General features: G+C 49.2%; 1 protein-coding gene across 1 annotated transcript in view; it reads left to right on the top strand.

The window, feature by feature from the left end:
• LOC148442472 (solute carrier family 2, facilitated glucose transporter member 4-like) overlaps positions 1 to 20676 on the top strand; it is a 261582-nt gene that overhangs the window by 154522 nt on the left and 86384 nt on the right. The window contains exon 3 of the mRNA XM_088463908.1: positions 14139 to 14308. Within this exon, the coding sequence (XP_088320034.1) occupies positions 14139 to 14308 (170 nt within the window). The remainder of the gene's footprint in view (positions 1 to 14138; positions 14309 to 20676) is intronic.

Below are 20676 nucleotides of genomic sequence, written 5' to 3'. Positions count from 1 at the left end.
TATACTTCTCCTCCTCCTTCAGCTCAATAAGCATAATGGTTACATTATATATTATCTTATATTTCTCCTCCTCCTCCAGCACAATCAGCATAATGGTTACATTATAGACCATCTTATACTTCTCCTCCTCCTCCAGCACAATCAGCATAATGGTTACATTATAGATCATCTTATACTTCTCCTCCTCCTCCTCCAGCACAATCAGCATAATGGTTGCATTATAGATCATCTTATACTTCTCCTCCTCCTCCAGCACAATCAGCATAATGGTTACATTATAGATCATCTTAAACTTCTCCTCCTCCTTCAGCGCAATCAGCATAATGGTTGCATTATAGATCATCTTATGCTTCTCTCCTCCTCCTCCTCCTCCTCCTCCTCCTCCAGCACAATCAGCATAACGGTTACATTATAGATCATCTTATACTTCTCCTCCTCCTCCAGCACAATCAGCATAATGGTTACATTATAGATCATCTTATACTTCTCCTCCTCCTCCAGCACAATCAGCATAATTGTTACATTATAGATCATCTTATACTTCTCCTCCTCCTCCAGCACAATCAGCATAATGGTTACATTATAGATCATCTTATACTTCTCCTCCTCCTCCTCCTCCTGCACAATCAGCATAATGGTAACATTATAGATCATCTTATCCTTCTCCTCCTCCTCCAGCACAATCAGCATAATGGTTACATTATAGATCATCTTATACTTCTCCTCCTCCTTCAGCACTATCAGTATAATGGTTACATTATACAGCATCTTATACTTCTCTTCCTCCTTCAGCACTATCAGCATAATGGTTACATTATAGATCATCTTATACTTCTCCTCCTCCTCCTCCAGCACAATCAGCATATTGGTTACATTATAGATCATCTTATACTTCTCCTCCTCCAGCACAATCAGCATAATGGTTACATTATAGATAATCTTACACTTCTCCTCCTCCAGCACAATCAGCATAATGGTTACATTATAGATCATCTTTCTCTTTTCCTCCTCCAGCACAATCAGCATAATGGTTACATTATAGACCATCTTACACTTCTCCTCCTCCTCCAGCACAATCAGCATAATGGTCACATTATAGATCATCTTATACTTCTCCTCCTCCAGCACAATCAGCATAATGGTTACATTATAGATCATCTTATACTTCTCCACCTCCTCCTCCAGCACAATCAGCATAATGGTTACATTATAGATCATCTTATACTTCTCCTCCTCCTCCAGCACAATCAGCATAATGGTTACATTATAGATCATCTTATACTTCTCCTCCTCCAGCACAATCAGCATAATGGTTACATTATAGATCATCTTATACTTCTCCACCTCCTCCTCCAGCACAATCAGCATAATGGTTACTTTATAGATCATCTTATACTTCTCCTCCTCCTCCAGCACAATCAGCATAATGGTTACATTATAGACCATCTTATACTTCTCCTCCTCCTCCTCCTCCTCCTCCAGCACAATCAGCATAATGGTTACATTATAGATCATCTCACACTTCTCCTCCTCCTCCTCCTCCAGCACAATAAGCACAATGGTTACATTATAGACCATCTTATACTCCTCCTCCTCCTCCTCCAGCACAATCAGCATAATGGTTACATTATAGATCATCTTATACTTCTCCTCCAGCACAATCAGCATAATGGTTACATTATAGATCATCTTATACTTCTCCTCTTCCTCCTCCAGCACAATCAGCATAATGGTTTCATTATATATAATCTTATACTTCTCCTCCTCCTCCAGCACAATCAACATAATGGTTACTTTATAGATCATCTTATACTTCTTCTCCTCCTCCTCCTCCTCCTCCTCTAGCACAATCAGCATATTGGTTACATTATAGATCATCTTATACTACTCCTCCTCCTCCTCCTCCTCCACAATCAGCATAATGGTTACATTATAGATAATCTTTTACTTCTCCTCCTCCAGCACAATCAGCATAATGGTTACATTATAGATCATCTTATACTTCTCCTCCTCCAGCACAATTAGCATAATGGTTACATTATAGATCATCTTATACTTCTCCTCCTCCAGCACAATCAGCATAATGGTTACATTATAGATCATCTTATACTTCTCCTCCTCCTTAAGCACAATAAGCATAATGGTTACATTATAGATCATCTTATACTTCTCCTCCTCCTCCAGCACAATCAGCATAATGGTTACTTTATAGATCATCTTATACTTCTCCTCCTCCTTCAGCTCAATAAGCATAATGGTTACATTATAGATTATCTTATATTTCTCCTCCTCCAGCACAATCAGCATAATGGTTACATTATAGACCATCTTATACTTCTCCTCCTCCTCCTCCAGCACAATCAGCATAATGGTTACATTATAGATCATCTTATACTTCTCCTCCTCCTCCTCCAGCACAATCAGCATAATGGTTACATTATAGATCATCCTATACTTCTCCTCCTCCTCCAGCGCAATCAGCATAATGGTTACATTATAGATCATCTTAAACTTCTCCTCCTCCTTCAGCGCAATCAGCATAATGGTTACATTATAGATCATCTTATGCTTCTCCTCCTCCTCCTCCTCCTACTCCAGCACAATCAGCATAACGGTTACATTATAGATTATCTTATACTTCTCCTCCTCATCCAGCACAATCAGCATAATGGTTACATTATAGATCATCTTATACTTCTCCTCCTCCTCCAGCACAATCAGCATAATGGTTACATTATAGATCATCTTATACTTCTTCTCCTCCTCCTCCTCCAGCACAATCAGCATAATGGTTACATTATAGATCATCTTATACTTCTCCTCCTCCTTCAGCACTATCAGTATAATGGTTACATTATACAGCATCTTATACTTCTCCTCCTTCAGCACTCTCAGCATAATGGTTACATTATAGATCATCTTATACTTCTCCTCCTCCTCCTCCTCCTCCTCGTCCAGCACAATCAGCATATTGGTTACATTATAGATCATCTTATACTTCTCCTCCAGCACAATCAGCATAATGGTTACATTATTGATAATCTTACACTTCTTCTCCTCCAGCACAATCAGCATAATGGTTACATTATAGATCATCTTTCTCTTTTCCGCCTCCAGCACAATCAGCATAATGGTTAGATTATAGACCATCTTACACTTCTCCTCCTCCTCCAGCACAATCAGCATAATGGTCACATTATAGATCATCTTATACTTCTCCTCCTCCAGCACAATCAGCATAATGGTTACATTATAGGTCATCTTATACTTCTCCACCTCCTCCTCCAGCACAATCAGCATAATGGTTACATTATAGATCATCTTATACTTCTCCTCCTCCTCCAGCACAATCAGCATAATGGTTACATTATAGATCATCTTATACTTCTCCTCCTCCAGCACAATCAGCATAATGGTTACATTATAGATCATCTTATACTTCTCCACCTCCTCCTCCAGTACAATCAGCATAATGGTTACTTTATAGATCATCTTATACTTCTCCTCCTCCTCCAGCACAATCAGCATAATGGTTACATTATAGACCATCTTATACTTCTCCTCCTCCTCCTCCTCCTCCAGCACAATCAGCATAATGGTTACATTATAGATCATCTCACACTTCTCCTCCTCCTCCTCCTCCTCCAGCACAATAAGCACAATGGTTACATTATAGACCATCTTATACTCCTCCTCCTCCTCCTCCAGCACAATCAGCATAATGGTTACATTATAGATCATCTTATACTTCTCCTCCAGCACAATCAGCATAATGGTTACATTATAGATCATCTTATACTTCTCCTCTTCCTCCTCCAGCACAATCAGCATAATGGTTTCATTATATATAATCTTATACTTCTCCTCCTCCTCCAGCACAATCAACATAATGGTTACATTATAGACCATCTTATACTTCTTCTCCTCCTCCTCCTCCTCCTCCTCCTCTAGCACAATCAGCATATTGGTTACATTATAGATCATCTTATACTACTCCTCCTCCTCCTCCTCCTGCACAATCAGCATAATGGTTACATTATAGATAATCTTTTACTTCTCCTCCTCCAGCACAATCAGCATAATGGTTACATTATAGATCATCTTACACTTTTCCTTCTCCAACACAATCAGCATAATGGTTACATTATAGATCATCTTATACTTCTCCACCTCCTCCTCCAGCACAATCAGCATAATGGTTACATTATAGATCATCTTATACTTCTCCTCCTCCAGCACAATCAGCATAATGGTTACATTATAGACCATCTTATACTTCTCCTCCTCCTCGTCCAGCACAGTCAGCATAATGGTTACATTATAGATCATCTTATACTTCTCCTCGTCCTCCAGCACAATCAGCATAATGGTTACATTATAGATCATCTTATACTTCTCCTCCTCCTCCAGCATAATCAGCATAATGGTTACATTATAGATCATCTTATACTTCTCCTCCTCCTCCAGCACAATCAGCATAATGGTTACATTATAGATCATCTTATACTTCTCCTCCTCCTCCAGCACAATCAGGATAATGGTTACATTATAGATCATCTTATACTTCTCCTCCTCCTCCACCTCCAGCACAATCAGGATAATGGTTACATTATAGATCTTATACTTCTCCTCCTCCTCCACCTCCTCCAGCACAATCAGCATAATGGTTTCATTATAGATCATCTTATACTTCTCCACCTCCTCCAGCACAATCAGCATAATGGTTACATTATAGATCATCTTATACTTCTCCTCCTCCTCCTCCTCCAGTACAATCAGCATAATGGTTACATTATAGACCATCTTACACTTCTCCTCCTCCTCCATCACAATCAGCATAATGGTTACATTATAGATCATCTTATACTTCTCCTCCTCCAGCACAATCAGCATAATGGTTACATTATAGATCATCTTATACTTCTCCACCTCCTCTTCCAGCACAATCAGCACAATGGTTACATTATAGATCATCTTATACTTCTCCTCCTCCTCCAGCACAATCAGCATAATGGTTACATTATAGATCATCTTATACTTCTCCTCCTCCTCCAGCATAATCAGCATAATGGTTACATTATAGACCATCTTATACTTCTCCTCCTCCTCGTCCAGCACAATCAGCATAATGGTTACATTATAGACCATCTTATACTTCTCCTCCTCCTCCAGCACAATCAGCATAATGGTTACATTATAGACCATCTTATACTTCTCCTCCTCCTCCTCCTCCTCCAGCACAATCAGGATAATGGTTACATTATAGATCATCTTATACTTCTCCTCCTCCACCTCCTCCAGCACAATCAGCATAATGGTTACATTATAGACCATCTTACACTTCTCCACCTCCTCCAGCACAATCAGCATAATGGTTACATTATAGATCATCTTATACTTCTCCTCCTCCTCCAGCACAAACAGGATAATGGTTACATTATAGATCATCTTATACTTCTCCTCCTCCTCCTCCTCCTCCAGCACAATAAGCATAATGGTTACATTATAGACCATCTTACACTTCTCCACCTCCTCCAGCACAATCAGCATAATGGTTACATTATAGATCATCTTATACTTCTCCTCCTCCTCCTCCTCCAGCACAATCAGCATAATGGTTACATTATAGACCATCTCAGACTTCTCCTCCTCCTCCATCACAATCAGGATAATGGTTACATTATAGATCATCTTATACTTCTCCTCCTCCAGCATAACAGGTTGCACTGTGCCCTTACACATACAGGACCTGATTTAAAGATGTTCCCCGAGCCTCTGCCTAATATACAGGTAGAAGTTTTAGGGTGTCAGTATTGGGACAGGGACGGCCTGCATCCCTGGAAATGGGGTAATTTCTCCCCCGTTTTTTTGGGAGTGCTGAGGCCAGGATCTGTGGGCCTGATTCAGACCCTCTCGCGAGCACACAGCACTCGCAAGCGGGTCGATGGTCCCCCACTGCGCACGCCGGAGCTGGCTCCGGCGTGCGCATGTGCGAGCCCCAGTGAGCGACGGCAGTTCCGTCTCTCCTGGGTTCACTACAAGACGGGGCAGCTGTCGATAATGATTGAGAGTTCGCCCCGTTTTGTAGGCGGGTCAGGGGGTGGCTTGCCAAATGGAGGCGTTCCAGATGCAATGCCTGCCATTTGTGGGCGGCCCCACTGACATCACTCATGATGTCAGTGGTGAGCTTCCAGCTCTATTAGAGCCGGAAGCTCACTGGTGTTTGTGACAGACGAGACGCTACCACAAGGGTCTCGTCGCAAGGCCCGATGGTCGCGATGGTCGGGACCATCGCTACCATCACCTGGCCGCTCGCTAAAGCTGTGCGTGGACACAGCAGGGGGACATACCACAAAGGACGCACAGCAGTGGGAGGTACAGCAGGGGGACGTACAGCAGGCGGACATACAGTAGGGGAACATACAGCAGGGGTACGCACAGCAGGGGGACGTACAGCAGGGGGACGTACAGCAGGGGGACGTACAGCAGGGGGACATACAGCAGGGGGACGTACAGCAGGGGGACATACCACAAGGGATGCACTACAGGGGGACATACAGCAGGGGGACATACAGCAGGGGTACGTACAGCAGGGGGACGTACAGCAGTGGGACGTACAGCAGGGAGACGTACAGCAGGGAGACGCACAGCAGGGGGACGTACTGCAGGGGGACGCACAGCAGGGGGACGCACAGCAGGGGACATACAGCAGGGGGACATACAGCAGGGGGACATACCACAAGGGATGCACAGCAGGGGGACATACCACAAGGGACGCACAGCAGGGGGACGCACAGCAGGGGGACGCACAGCAGGGGGACATACCACAAGGGACGCACAGCAGGGGAACGTACAGCAGGGGGATGCACAGCAGGGGGACATACCACAAGGGACGCACAGCAGGGGGACGTACAACAGGGGGACATACCACAAGGGACGCACAGCAGGGGGACGTACAGCAGGGGGACATACCACAAGGGACGCACAGCAGGGGGACGTACAGCAGGGGGACGTACAGCAGGGGGACGTACAGCAGGGGGACATACCACAAGGGATGCACAGCAGGGGGACGTACAGCAGGGGGATGTACAGCAGGGGGACATACAGCAGGGGGACGCACAGCAAGTGGACGTACAGCAAGGGGACACACAGCAGGGGGATGCACAGCAGGGGGACGCACAGCAGGGGGACGCACAGCAGGGGGACATACCACAAGGGACGCACAGCAGGGGAACGTACAGCAGGGGGATGCACAGCAGGGGGACATACAGCAGGGGGACATACCACAAGGGACGCACAGCAGGGGGACATACAGCAGGGGGACGTACAGCAGGGGGACATACCACAAGGGACGCACAGCAGGGGGACGTACAGCAGGGGGACGTACAGCAGGGGATGTGCAGCAGGGGGACATACCACAAGGGATGCACAGTAGGGGGACATACAGCAGGGGGAAGCACAGCAGGGAATGTACAGCAGGAGGACGTACAGCAGGGGAACACACAGCAGGGGCACATACAGCAGGGGGACATACAGCAGGGGCACGTACCACAAGGGACGCACAGCAGGAGGATGGAACGTACAGCAGGGGGACGTACAGCAGGGGGACGTACAGCAGGGGCACGTACAGCAGGGGCACGTACCACAAGGGACGCACAGCAGGGGGACATACCACAAGGAACGCACAGCAGGGGGATGGAACGTACAGCAGGGGGACACACAGCAGGGGATGTACAGCCAGGTGCATTGAGAGGGGGGGGAGTGTGTACAGATTACCTGGGCCCGGGCTTCCTGAGGGGTCCGACGCCGCCCCCCTCCCTCACAGCAGTCTCCTATTCCTGTGGGGAGAGAGATCACACTAATCGCGCCCCCCTGGCTTTGCACCGTGCTGAGGGGGCTCAGAGCGAAAGGGGCATGGCCATGCATCCCATGATTAGGCCACGCCTCCTGTTACCCCGGCCCGCCGCGGTTCTTGGCGGGCCTGCGTACAGCAGCAAAGAATATTATTATTGGGCCTGATTTAGAGATGTACGCTAATGCAACTGCAGCCGGGACTTGTGCTGAGACGCCCACCAGAGCTATGGCAGCTGTGTCGCCACCTGTGTACAGATCGGATGCAAACATCAACTTTGCGTCTATGTTTACTCAGAATGGCCGCCATAGCTGAGACGTGGAAGCCATGTTTCCTCCATACGGGATCACAGACTCAGGATGTGACGCCTCTAAAATGGTTGAGACACGTCTGTGTTTTTAGGCTACAGTCCCCAATGCCGCCCTCATACGCTCCCTGTCTATCACTCACACTATGGAATTAGTCCTCGCAGCATGAGACCACGGTAATGTACCTCATGTGAAGACTCAGACGCATGCGCAGTGGCAAAAAGTCCATTTGCAAAAACATTGGCAAAACGTACAGATCTGTATGAGGCCCGATGTCTGTAAACTCGCTAATAGGGTACAGTCATGGTGATAGAGCTCCGACCTCTGATACCGGTCTGTACACTGCCGATGGCTCGGTGACAATATGCCTCCTGGGTCATGGTGATAGAGCTCCAACCTCTGCTACCGGTCTATACACTGCCGATGGCTCGGTGACAATGTGCTTCCTGGGTCATGGTGATAGAACTCCGATCTCTGCTACCGGTCTGTACACTGCCGATGGCTCGGTGACAATATGCCTCATGGGTTATGGTGATAGAGCTCCGACCTCTGCTACCGGCCTGTACACTGCCGATGGCTCGGTGACAATATGCCTCCTGGGTTATGGTGATAGAGCTCCGACCTCTGTTACCGGTCTGTACACTGCCAACGGCTCAGTGACAATGTGTCTCCTGGGTCACGGTGATAGAGCTCCGACCTCTGCTACTGGACTGTACACTGCCGATGGATAGGTGACAATATGCCTCCTGGGTCATGGTGATAGAGCTCTGGCCTCTGCTACCGGTCTGTACACTGCCAATGGCTCAGTGACAATGTGCCTCCTACGTCATGGTGATAGAGCTCCGACCTCTGCTACTGGTCTGTACACTGCCAATGGCTCAGTGACAATGTGTCTGCTGGGTCATGGTGATAGAGCTCTGACCTCTGCTACTGGTCTGTACACTGCCGATGGCTCGGTGACAATATGCCTCCTGGGTCATGGTGATAGAGCTCCGGGCTCTACTACCGGTCTGTACACTGCCGACGGCTCGGTGACAATATGCCTGCTGGGTCATGGTAATAGAGCTCCAACCTCTGCTACTGGTCTGTACACTGCCAACGGCTCAGTGACAATGTGTCTCCTGGGTCACTGTGATAGAGCTCCAACCTCTGCTACCGGTCGGTACATTGCCGATGGCTTGGTCACAATATGCCTCCTGGGTTATGGTGATAGAGCTCCGACCTCTGCTACTTTTCTGTATGCTGCCAATGGCTCAGTGAGAATGTGCCTCCTAGGTTATCGTGATAGAGCTCCGACCTCTGCTACTGGTCTGTATGCTGCCAATGGCTCAGTGACAATGTGCCTCCTGGGTCATGGTGATAGAGCTCCAACCTCTACTACTGGTCTGTGTACTGCCAACGGCTCGGTGACAATATGCCTGCTGGGTCATGGTGATAGAGCTCCAACCTCTGCAACTGGTTTGTACACTGCCAATGGCTCTGTGACAATGTGCCTCCTGAGTCATGGTGATAGAGCTCCAACCTCTGCTACCAGTCTCTACACTGCCGTTGGCTCGGTGACAATATGCCTCCTGGGTCGTGGTGATAGAGCTCCGACCTCTACTACTGATCTGTACACTGCCGATTGCTCGGTGACAATGTGCCTGCTGGGTCATGGTGATAGAGCTCCAACCTCTGCTACCGGTCTGTATGCTGCCAATGGCTCAGTGATAGTGTGCCTCCTGGGTCATGGTGATAGAGCTCCGACCTCTGCTTGGTGACAATGTGCCTCCTGGGTCCTGGTGGTAGAGCTCCGACCTCTGATACTGGACTGTACACTGCCGATGGATCGGTGACAATATGCCACCTGGGTTATGCTGATAGAGCTCCGGCCTCTACTACCGGTCTGTACGCTGCCAATGGCTCAGTGACAATGTGCCTCCTAGGTTATGGTGATAGAGCTCCAACCTCTACTACTGGTCTGTACACTGCCAATGGCTCAGTGACAATGAGTCTCCTGGGTCATGGTGATAGAGCTCTGACCTCTGCTTCCGGTCTGTACACTGCCGATGGCTCGGTGACAATATGCCTCCTGGGTTATGGTGATAGAGCTCCGACCTCTGCTACCGGTCTGTACACTGCCGATGGCTCGGTGACAATATGAGTCATGGTGATAAAGCTCCGGCCTCTACTACCGGTCTGTACACTGCCGATGGCTCGGTGACAATATGCCTGCTGGGTCATGGTGATAGAGCTCCAACCTCTGCTACTGGTCTGTACACTGCCAATGGCTCAGTGACAATGTGTCTCCTGGGTCATGGTGATAGAGCTCTGACCTCTGCTTCCAGTCTGTACACTGCCGATGGCTTGGTCACAATATGCCTCCTGGCTTATGGTGATAGAGCTCCGACCTCTGCTACCGGTCTGTACACTGCCGATGGCTCGGTGACAATATGCGTCCTGGGTCATGGTGATAGAGCTCCGGCCTCTACTACCGGTCTGTACACTGCCGATGGCTCAGTGACAATATGCCTGCTGGGTCATGGTGATAGAGCTCCAACCTCTGCTACTGGTTTGTACACTGCCAACGGCTCAGTGACAATGTGTCTCCTGGGTCCCGGTGATAGAGCTCCGACCTCTGCTTGGTGACAATGTGCCTCCTGGGTCATGGTGATAGAGCTCCGACCTCTGATACTGGACTGTACACTGCCGATGGCTCGGTGACAATGTGCCTCCTAGGTTATGGTGATAGAGCTCCGACCTCTGCTACTGGTCTGTATGCTGCCAATGGCTCAGTGACAATGTGCCTCCTGGGTCATGGTGATAGAGCTCCGACCTCTACTACTGGTCTGTACACTGCCAATGGCTCAGTGACAATGTGCCTCCTAGGTCATGGTGATAGAGTTCCAACCTCTGTTTCTGGTTTGTACACTGCCGATGGCTCGGTGACAATATGCCTGCTGGGTCATGGTAATAGAGCTCCAACCTCTGCTACTGGTCTGTACACTGCCAACGGCTCAGTGACAATGTGTCTCCTGGGTCACTGTGATAGAGCTCCAACCTCTGCTACCGGTCTGTACATTGCCGATGGCTTGGTCACAATATGCCTCCTGGGTTATGGTGATAGAGCTCCGACCTCTGCTACTTTTCTGTATGCTGCCAATGGCTCAGTGAGAATGTGCCTCCTAGGTTATCGTGATAGAGCTCCGACCTCTGCTACTGGTCTGTATGCTGCCAATGGCTCAGTGACAATGTGCCTCCTGGGTCATGGTGATAGAGCTCCAACCTCTACTACTGGTCTGTGTACTGCCAACGGCTCGGTGACAATATGCCTGCTGGGTCATGGTGATAGAGCTCCAACCTCTGCAACTGGTTTGTACACTGCCAATGGCTCTGTGACAATGTGCCTCCTGAGTCATGGTGATAGAGCTCCAACCTCTGCTACCAGTCTCTACACTGCCGTTGGCTCGGTGACAATATGCCTCCTGGGTCGTGGTGATAGAGCTCCGACCTCTACTACTGATCTGTACACTGCCGATTGCTCGGTGACAATGTGCCTGCTGGGTCATGGTGATAGAGCTCCAACCTCTGCTACCGGTCTGTATGCTGCCAATGGCTCAGTGATAGTGTGCCTCCTGGGTCATGGTGATAGAGCTCCGACCTCTGCTTGGTGACAATGTGCCTCCTGGGTCCTGGTGGTAGAGCTCCGACCTCTGATACTGGACTGTACACTGCCGATGGATCGGTGACAATATGCCACCTGGGTTATGCTGATAGAGCTCCGGCCTCTACTACCGGTCTGTACGCTGCCAATGGCTCAGTGACAATGTGCCTCCTAGGTTATGGTGATAGAGCTCCAACCTCTACTACTGGTCTGTACACTGCCAATGGCTCAGTGACAATGAGTCTCCTGGGTCATGGTGATAGAGCTCTGACCTCTGCTTCCGGTCTGTACACTGCCGATGGCTCGGTGACAATATGCCTCCTGGGTTATGGTGATAGAGCTCCGACCTCTGCTACCGGTCTGTACACTGCCGATGGCTCGGTGACAATATGAGTCATGGTGATAAAGCTCCGGCCTCTACTACCGGTCTGTACACTGCTGATGGCTCGGTGACAATATGCCTGCTGGGTCATGGTGATAGAGCTCCAACCTCTGCTACTGGTCTGTACACTGCCAATGGCTCAGTGACAATGTGTCTCCTGGGTCATGGTGATAGAGCTCTGACCTCTGCTTCCAGTCTGTACACTGCCGATGGCTTGGTCACAATATGCCTCCTGGCTTATGGTGATAGAGCTCCGACCTCTGCTACCGGTCTGTACACTGCCGATGGCTCGGTGACAATATGCGTCCTGGGTCATGGTGATAGAGCTCCGGCCTCTACTACCGGTCTGTACACTGCCGATGGCTCAGTGACAATATGCCTGCTGGGTCATGGTGATAGAGCTCCAACCTCTGCTACTGGTTTGTACACTGCCAACGGCTCAGTGACAATGTGTCTCCTGGGTCCCGGTGATAGAGCTCCGACCTCTGCTTGGTGACAATGTGCCTCCTGGGTCATGGTGATAGAGCTCCGACCTCTGATACTGGACTGTACACTGCCGATGGCTCGGTGACAATGTGCCTCCTAGGTTATGGTGATAGAGCTCCGACCTCTGCTACTGGTCTGTATGCTGCCAATGGCTCAGTGACAATGTGCCTCCTGGGTCATGGTGATAGAGCTCCGACCTCTACTACTGGTCTGTACACTGCCAATGGCTCAGTGACAATGTGCCTCCTAGGTCATGGTGATAGAGTTCCAACCTCTGTTTCTGGTTTGTACACTGCCGATGGCTCAGTGACAATGTGCCTCCTAGGTCATGGTGATAGAGTTCCGACCTCTGCGACTGGTCTGTACACTGACGATGGCTCCGTGATAATATGCCTCCTAGGTCATGGTGATAGAGCTCCGACCTCTGATACCAGACTGTGCACTGCCAATGGCTCCGTGACAATGTGCCTCCTGGGTCATTGTGATAGAGCTACAACCTCTGCTACTGGTCTGTACACTGCCGATGGCTCGCTGAGCATGTGCCTCCTAAGTCATGGTGATAGAGCTCCGACCTCTGCTTCTGGTGTGTACACTGGCAATGTCTCAGTGACAATGTGCCTCCTGGGTCATTGTGATAGAGCTCCAACCTCTGCCACTGGTCTGTACACTGCCGATGGCTCAGTGACAATGTGCCTCCTGGGTCATGGTGATAGAGCTCCAACCTCTGCTACCGTTCTGTACACTGCCAATGGCTCGGTGACAATGTGCCTCCTGGGTCATTGTGATAGAGCTCCAACCTCTGCTATTGGTCTGTACACTGCCGAAGGCTCAGTGACAATGTGCCTCCTGAGTCATGGTGATAGAGCTCCAACCTCTGCTACTGGTCTGTACACTGCCAATGGCTCGGTGACAATGTGCCTCCTGGGTCATGGTGATAGAGCTCCAACCTCTGCTACTGGTCTGTATGCTGCCAATGTCTTAGTGACAATGTGCCTACTGGGTCATGGTTATAGAGCTCCAACCTCTGCTACTGGTCTGTACACTGCCGATGGCTCAGTGACAATGTGCCTCCTGAGTCATGGTGATAGAGCTCCGACCTCTGCTACTGGTCTGTACGATGCCAATGTCTCAGTGACAATGTGCCTCACAGCACCTGGGTCATAGTTTTGATTATATCTAGGCCATTGTTGGTGTGGAGTTTGTATGTTCTCCCTGTGTTCATGTTGGTTTTCCTCTATGTGCTCTGGATTTCTGCCGCAATCCAAACACATACTGGCAAAATGGACCTAGAAGTTGTGCAGGCAGGGGCCAGGGTCTGCCATGAATGATGCTATGTATGAATGAGGTGTAACAATTACATGGCCTTACATTCACCCACAAGCTATGATTGCACTGAATTGTTACAGCCTTTTTGAGATCCTATTGATGTAATTTTACGTCGTCACCTCTCCATTTTTTCCTTCTTAGATCATTGAACAGAGTTATAATGAGTCCTACATTAGACGAAATGCTCCTGATTCACAGTCAATCGACACTGGACTTCTGCGGACTCTGTGGTCTCTTTCAGTGGCCATTTTCTCCATCGGTGGGATGGTGTCTTCCCTGTGTGTAGGTGTCGTGTCTCAGTGGCTTGGACGGTGAGTGGAACTATAGTGTAGAGAGTAACAGTCCAGGCATTAGTGATAAAGGAGAGAGACCGGCAAAGTGACCGGCAGCCATCTTCTGTCTGCGGCAGGTCCCGAGGGACAAGGAAGCCATCACTACCATACGCATTAGGTTCTATGGGCCTGATTCAGTCTTGTCGCAAAGCTAAAATATTCGCAGTTGAACAAGGGTGAAATGCAGAGGAAAGTCTCACTGTGCAGCCGCATATAATTGTAAAATTGTATATGTCCACAAGGATTGGGCTATGTGTTACTCTGTGGCTCAGCATTAGGATTGGGCGACGTGTGACTCTCTGGATCAGTGTCAGGATTGGGCTATGTGTGCTCCCTGGGTCAGCGTCAGGATTGGGCTATGTGTGATCCCTGGATCAGTGTCAGGATTGGGCTATGTGTGACTCTCTGGATCAGTGTCAGGTTTGGGCTATGTGTGCTCCCTGGGTCAGCGTCAGGATTGGGCTATGTGTGATCCCTGGATCAGCGTCAGGATTGGGCTATGTGTGATCCCTGGATCAGTGTTAGGATTGGGCTATGTGTGACTCTCTGGATCAGTGTCAGGATTGGGCTATATGTGACTCTCTGGATCAGCATTAGGATTGGGCTATGTGTGATTCTCTGGATCGGTGTCAGGGTTGGGCTATGTGTGATCCCTGGGTCAGTGTCAGGATTGGGCTATGTGTTACTCTTGGATCAGTGTGAGGATTGTGCTATGTGTGACTCTCTGAATCAGCGTCAGGATTGGGCTATGTGTGACTCTCTGGATCGGTGTCAGGATTGGGCTATGTGTGATCCCTGGGTCAGTGTCAGGATTGGGCTATGTGTGACTCTCTGGATCAGTGTCAGGATTGGGCTATGTGTGACTCTCTGAATTGTGTCAGAATTGGGCTATGTGTGATCCCTGGATCAGTGTCAGGATTGGGCATAGTGTGATCCCTGGATCAGTGTCAGGATTGGGCTATGTGTGACTCTCTGGATCAGTGTCAGGATTGGGCTATATGTGACTCTCTGGATCAGTGTCATTGGGCTATGTGTGATCCCTGGATCAGAGTCAGGATTGGGCTATGTGTGATCCCTGGATCAGTGTCAGGATTGGGGTATGTGTGACTCTCTGGATCAGTATCAGGATTGGGCTATATGTGACTCTCTGGATCAGTGTCATTGGGCTATGTGTGATCCCTGGATCAGTGTCAGGATTGGGCTATGTGTGACTCTCTGGATCAGTGTCAGGATTGGGTTACGTGTGATCCCTGGATCAGTGTCAGGATTGGGCTATGTGTGATCCCTGGATCAGTGTCAGGATTGGGCTATGTGTGATCCCTGGATCAGTGTCAGGATTGGGCTATGTGTGACTCTGTGAATTGGCGTCAGGTTTTGCTGTGATCCCTGGATCAGCGTCAGGAATGGGTTGTGTGTGACTCTCTGGATCAGCGTCAGGATTGGGCTATGTGTGATCCCTGGATCAGTGTCAGGATTGGGCTATGTGTGACTCTCTGGATCAGCGTCAGGATTGGGCTATGTGTGACTCGCTGGATCAGTGTCAGATATGGGCTATGTGTGATCACTGGATCAGTGTCAGGATTGGGCTATGTGTGATCCCTGGATCAGTGTCAGGATTGGGCTATGTGTGACTCTCTGGATCAGTGTCAGGATTGGGGTATGTGTGACTCTCTGGATCAGCGTCAGGATTGGGCTATGTGTGACTCTCTGGATCAGCGTCAGGATTGGGCTATGTGTGATCCCTGGATCAGTGTCAGGATTGGGCTATGTGTGACTCTGTGAATTGGCGTCAGGTTTTGCTGTGATCCCTGGATCAGCATCAGGATTGGGTTATGTGTGACTCTCTGTATCAGCGTCAGGATTGGACTATGTGTGACTCTCTGGATCAGCGTCAGGATTGGGCTATGTGTGACTCTCTGGATCAGCGTCAGGATTGGGCTATGTGTGACTCGCTGGATCAGTGTCAGAATTGGGCTATGTGTGATCACTGGATCAGTGTCAGGATTGGGCTATGTGTGATCCCTGGATCAGTGTCAGGATTGGGCTATGTGTGACTCTATGGATCAGTGTCAGGATTGGGCTATGTGTGACTCTCTGGATCAGTGTCAGGATTGGGCTATGTGTGACTCTCTGGATCAGCGTCAGGATTGGGCTATGTGTGACTCTCTGGATCAGCGTCAGGATTGGGCTATGTGTGATCCCTGGATCAGTGTCAGGATTGGGCTATGTGTGATCTCTGGATCAGTGTCAGGATTGGGCTATGTGTGACACTCTGGATCAGTGTCAGGATTGGGCTATGTGTGATCCCTGGATCAGTGTCAGGATTGGGCTATGTGTGATCCCTGGATCAGCGTCAGGATTGGGCTATGTGTGATCCCTGGATCAGGGTCAGCATTGGGCTATGTGTGATCCCTGGATCAGTGTCAGGATTGGGCTATGTGTGACACTCTGGATCAGTGTCAGGATTGGGCTATGTGTGATCCCTGGATCAGTGTCAGGATTGGGCTATGTGTGATCCCTGGATCAGTGTCAGGATTGGGCTATGTGTGACTCTCTGGATCAGTGTCAGGATTGGGCTATGTGTGATCCCTGGATCAGTGTCAGGATTGGGCTATGTGTGACTCAAAAAATCAGCGTCAGGTTGGGCTGTGATCCCTGGATCAGTGTCAGGATTGGGCTATGTGTGACTCTCTGGATCAGTGTCAGAATTGGGCTATGTGTGATCCCTGGATCAGCGTCAGGATTGGGCTATGTGTGATCCCTGGATCAGAGTCAAGATTGGGCTATATGTGATCCCTGGATCAGCGTCAGGATTGGGCTATGTGTGACTCTCTGGATCAGCATTAGGATTGGGCTATGTGTGATCCCTGGATCAGTGTCAGGATTGAGCTATGTGTGACTCTCTGGATCAGCGTCAGGATTGGGCTATGTGTGACTCTCTGGATCAGTGTAAAAATTGGGCTATGTGTGATCCCTGGATCAGTGTTAGGATTGGGCCATGTGCGATCCCTGGATCAGCGTCAGGATTGGCCTATGTGTCACTCTCTAGATCAGCATCAGGATTGGGCTATGTGTGACTCTCTGGATCAGTGTCAGAATTGGGCTATGTGTGATCCCTCTATCAGAGTCAGGATTGGGCTATGTGTGATCCCTGGATCAGCGTCAGTATTGGGCTATGTGTGACTCTCTGGATCAGCATTAGGATTGCGCTATGTGTGATCCCTGAATCAGTGTCAGGTTTGGGCTAAGTGTTACTCTCTGGATCAGCGTCAGGATTGGGCTATGTGTGACTCTATGAATCGGCGTCAGGTTGGGCTGTGATCCCTGGATCAGTATCAAAATTGGGCTATGTGTGACTCTCTGGATCAGTGTCAGGATTGGGCTATGTGTGATCCCTGGATCAGTGTCAGGATTGGGCTATGTGTGATCCCTGGATCAGTGTTAGGATTGGGCTATGTGTGACTCTCTGGATCAGCATCAGGATTGGGCTATGTGTGACTCTCTAGATCAGCGTCAGGATTGGGCTATGTGTGACTCTCTGGATCATCGTCAGGATTGGGCTACGTGTGATCCCTGGATCAGTGTCCGGATTGGGCTATGTGTGATCCCTGGATCAGTGTCAGGATTGGGCTATGTGTGATCTCTGGATCAATGTCAGGATTGGGCTATGTGAGACTCTATGAATTGGGGTCTGTTTGGGATATGTGTGATCCCTGGATCAGTGTGAGGATTGGGTTAAGTGTGACTCTCTGGATCAGTGTGAGGATTGGGCTATGTGTGACTCTCTGGATCAGCGTCAGGATTGGGCTAGGTGTGATCCCTGGATCAGTGTCAGGATTGGGCTATGTGTGACTCTCTGGATCAACGTCAGGTTTGGGCTATGTGTGATCCCTGGATCAGTGTCAGGATTGGGCTATGTGTGATCCCTGGATCAGTGTCAGGATTCGGCTATGTGTGACTCTATGAATTGGCATCAGGTTGGGCTGTGATCCCTGGATCAGAATCAGGATTGGGTTATGTGTGACTCTCTGGATCAGCGTCAGGATTGGGCTATGTGTGATCCCTGGATCAGTGTCAGGATTGGGCTATGTGTCACTCTCTTGATCAGTGTCAGGATTGGGCTATGTGTGATCCCTGGAGCAGTGTCAGGATTGGGCTATGTGTGATCCCTGGATCAGTGTTAGGATTGGGCTATGTGTGACTCTCTGGATCAGCGTCAGGATTGGGCTATGTGTGACTCTCTAGATCAGCGTCTGAATTGGGCTATGTGTGACTCTCTGGATCAGCGTCAGGATTGGGCTATGTGTGACTCTCTGGATCAGCGTCAGGATTGGGCTATGTGTGACTCTCTGGATCAGTGTAAAAATTGGGCTATGTGTGATCCCTGGATCAGTGTTAGGATTGGGCCATGTGCGATCCCTGGATCAGCGTCAGGATTGGCCTATGTGTCACTCTCTAGATCAGCATCAGGATTGGGCTATGTGTGACTCTCTGGATCAGTGTCAGAATTGGGCTATGTGTGATCCCTCTATCAGAGTCAGGATTGGGCTATGTGTGATCCCTGGATCAGCGTCAGTATTGGGCTATGTGTGACTCTCTGGATCAGCATTAGGATTGCGCTATGTGTGATCCCTGGATCAGTGTCAGGTTTGGGCTAAGTGTTACTCTCTGGATCAGCGTCAGGATTGGGCTATGTGTGACTCTATGAATCGGCGTCAGGTTGGGCTGTGATCCCTGGATCAGTATCAAAATTGGGCTATGTGTGACTCTCTGGATCAGTGTCAGGATTGGGCTATGTGTGATCCCTGGATCAGTGTCAGGATTGGGCTATGTGTGATCCCTGGATCAGTGTTAGGATTGGGCTATGTGTGACTCTCTGGATCAGCATCAGGATTGGGCTATGTGTGACTCTCTAGATCAGCGTCAGGATTGGGCTATGTGTGACTCTCTGGATCATCGTCAGGATTGGGCTACGTGTGATCCCTGGATCAGTGTCCGGATTGGGCTATGTGTGATCCCTGGATCAGTGTCAGGATTGGGCTATGTAAGATCCCTTGATCAATGTCAGGATTGGGCTATGTGAGACTCTATGAATTGGGGTCTGGTTGGGCTATGTGTGATCCCTGGATCAGTGTGAGGATTGGGTTATGTGTGACTCTCTGGATCAGTGTGAGGATTGGGCTGTGTGACTCTCTGGATCAGCATCAGGATTGGGCTAGGTGTGATCCCTGGATCAGTGTCAGGATTGGGCTATGTGTGACTCTCTGGATCAAAGTCAGGTTTGGGCTATGTGTGATCCCTGGATCAGTGTCAGGATTGGGCTATGTGTGATCCCTGGATCAGTGTCAGGATTCGGCTATGTGTGACTCTATGAATTGGCATCAGGTTGGCTGTGATCCCTGGATCAGCATCAGGATTGGGTTATGTGTGACTCTCTGGATCAGCGTCAGGATTGGGCTATGTGTGATCCCTGGATCAGTGTCAGGATTGGGCTATGTGTGACTCTCTTGATCAGTGTCAGGATTGGGCTATGTGTGATCCCTGGAGCAGTGTCAGGATTGGGCTTTGTGTGATCCCTGGATCAGTGTTAGGATTGGGCTATGTGTGACTCTCTGGATCAGCGTCAGGATTGGGCTATGTGTGACTCTCTAGATCAGCGTCAGAATTGGGCTATGTGTGACTCTCTGGATCATCGTCAGGATTGGGCAACTTTGTATCCCTGGATCAGTGTCAGGATTGGGCTATGTGTGATCCCTGGATCAGTGTCAGGATTGGGCTATGTGTGATCCCTGGATCAGTGTCAGTATTGGGCTATGTGTGACTCTATGAATTGGCATCAGGTTGGGCTGTGGTCCCTGGATCAGTGCCAGGATTGGAGTATGTGTGACTCTCTGGATCAGTGTGAGGATTGGGCTATGTGTGACTCTCTGGATCACCGTCAGGATTGGGCTATGTGTGATCCCTGGATCAGTGTCAGGGTTGGGCTATGTGTGACTCTCTGGATCAGCATCAGGTTTGGGCTATGTGTGATCCCTGGATCAATGTCAAGATTGGGCTATGTGTGATCCCTGGATCAGTGTCAGGATTGGGCTATGTGTGACTCTATGAATTGGCATCAGGTTGGGCTATCATCCCTGGATCAGCGTCAGGATTGGGTTATGTGTGACTCTCTAGACCTAGATCAGCGTCAGGATTGGGCTATGTGTGATCCCTGGATCAGTGTCAGGATTGGGCTATGTGTGACTCTCTGGATCAGTGTGAGAATTGGGCTATGTGTGATCACTGGATCGGTGTCAGGATTGGGCTATGTGTGAACCCTGGATCTGTGTCAGGATTGGGCTATGTGT

The sequence above is a fragment of the Taudactylus pleione genome, unplaced genomic scaffold (assembly GCF_031769625.1).
Source record: "Taudactylus pleione unplaced genomic scaffold, aTauple2 ptg001496l, whole genome shotgun sequence".
NCBI classification, from domain to species: Eukaryota; Metazoa; Chordata; class Amphibia; order Anura; family Myobatrachidae; genus Taudactylus; species Taudactylus pleione.
Note: the sequence above shows the minus strand (reverse complement) of the source record. Positions and strands in the feature narration are given on the sequence as shown.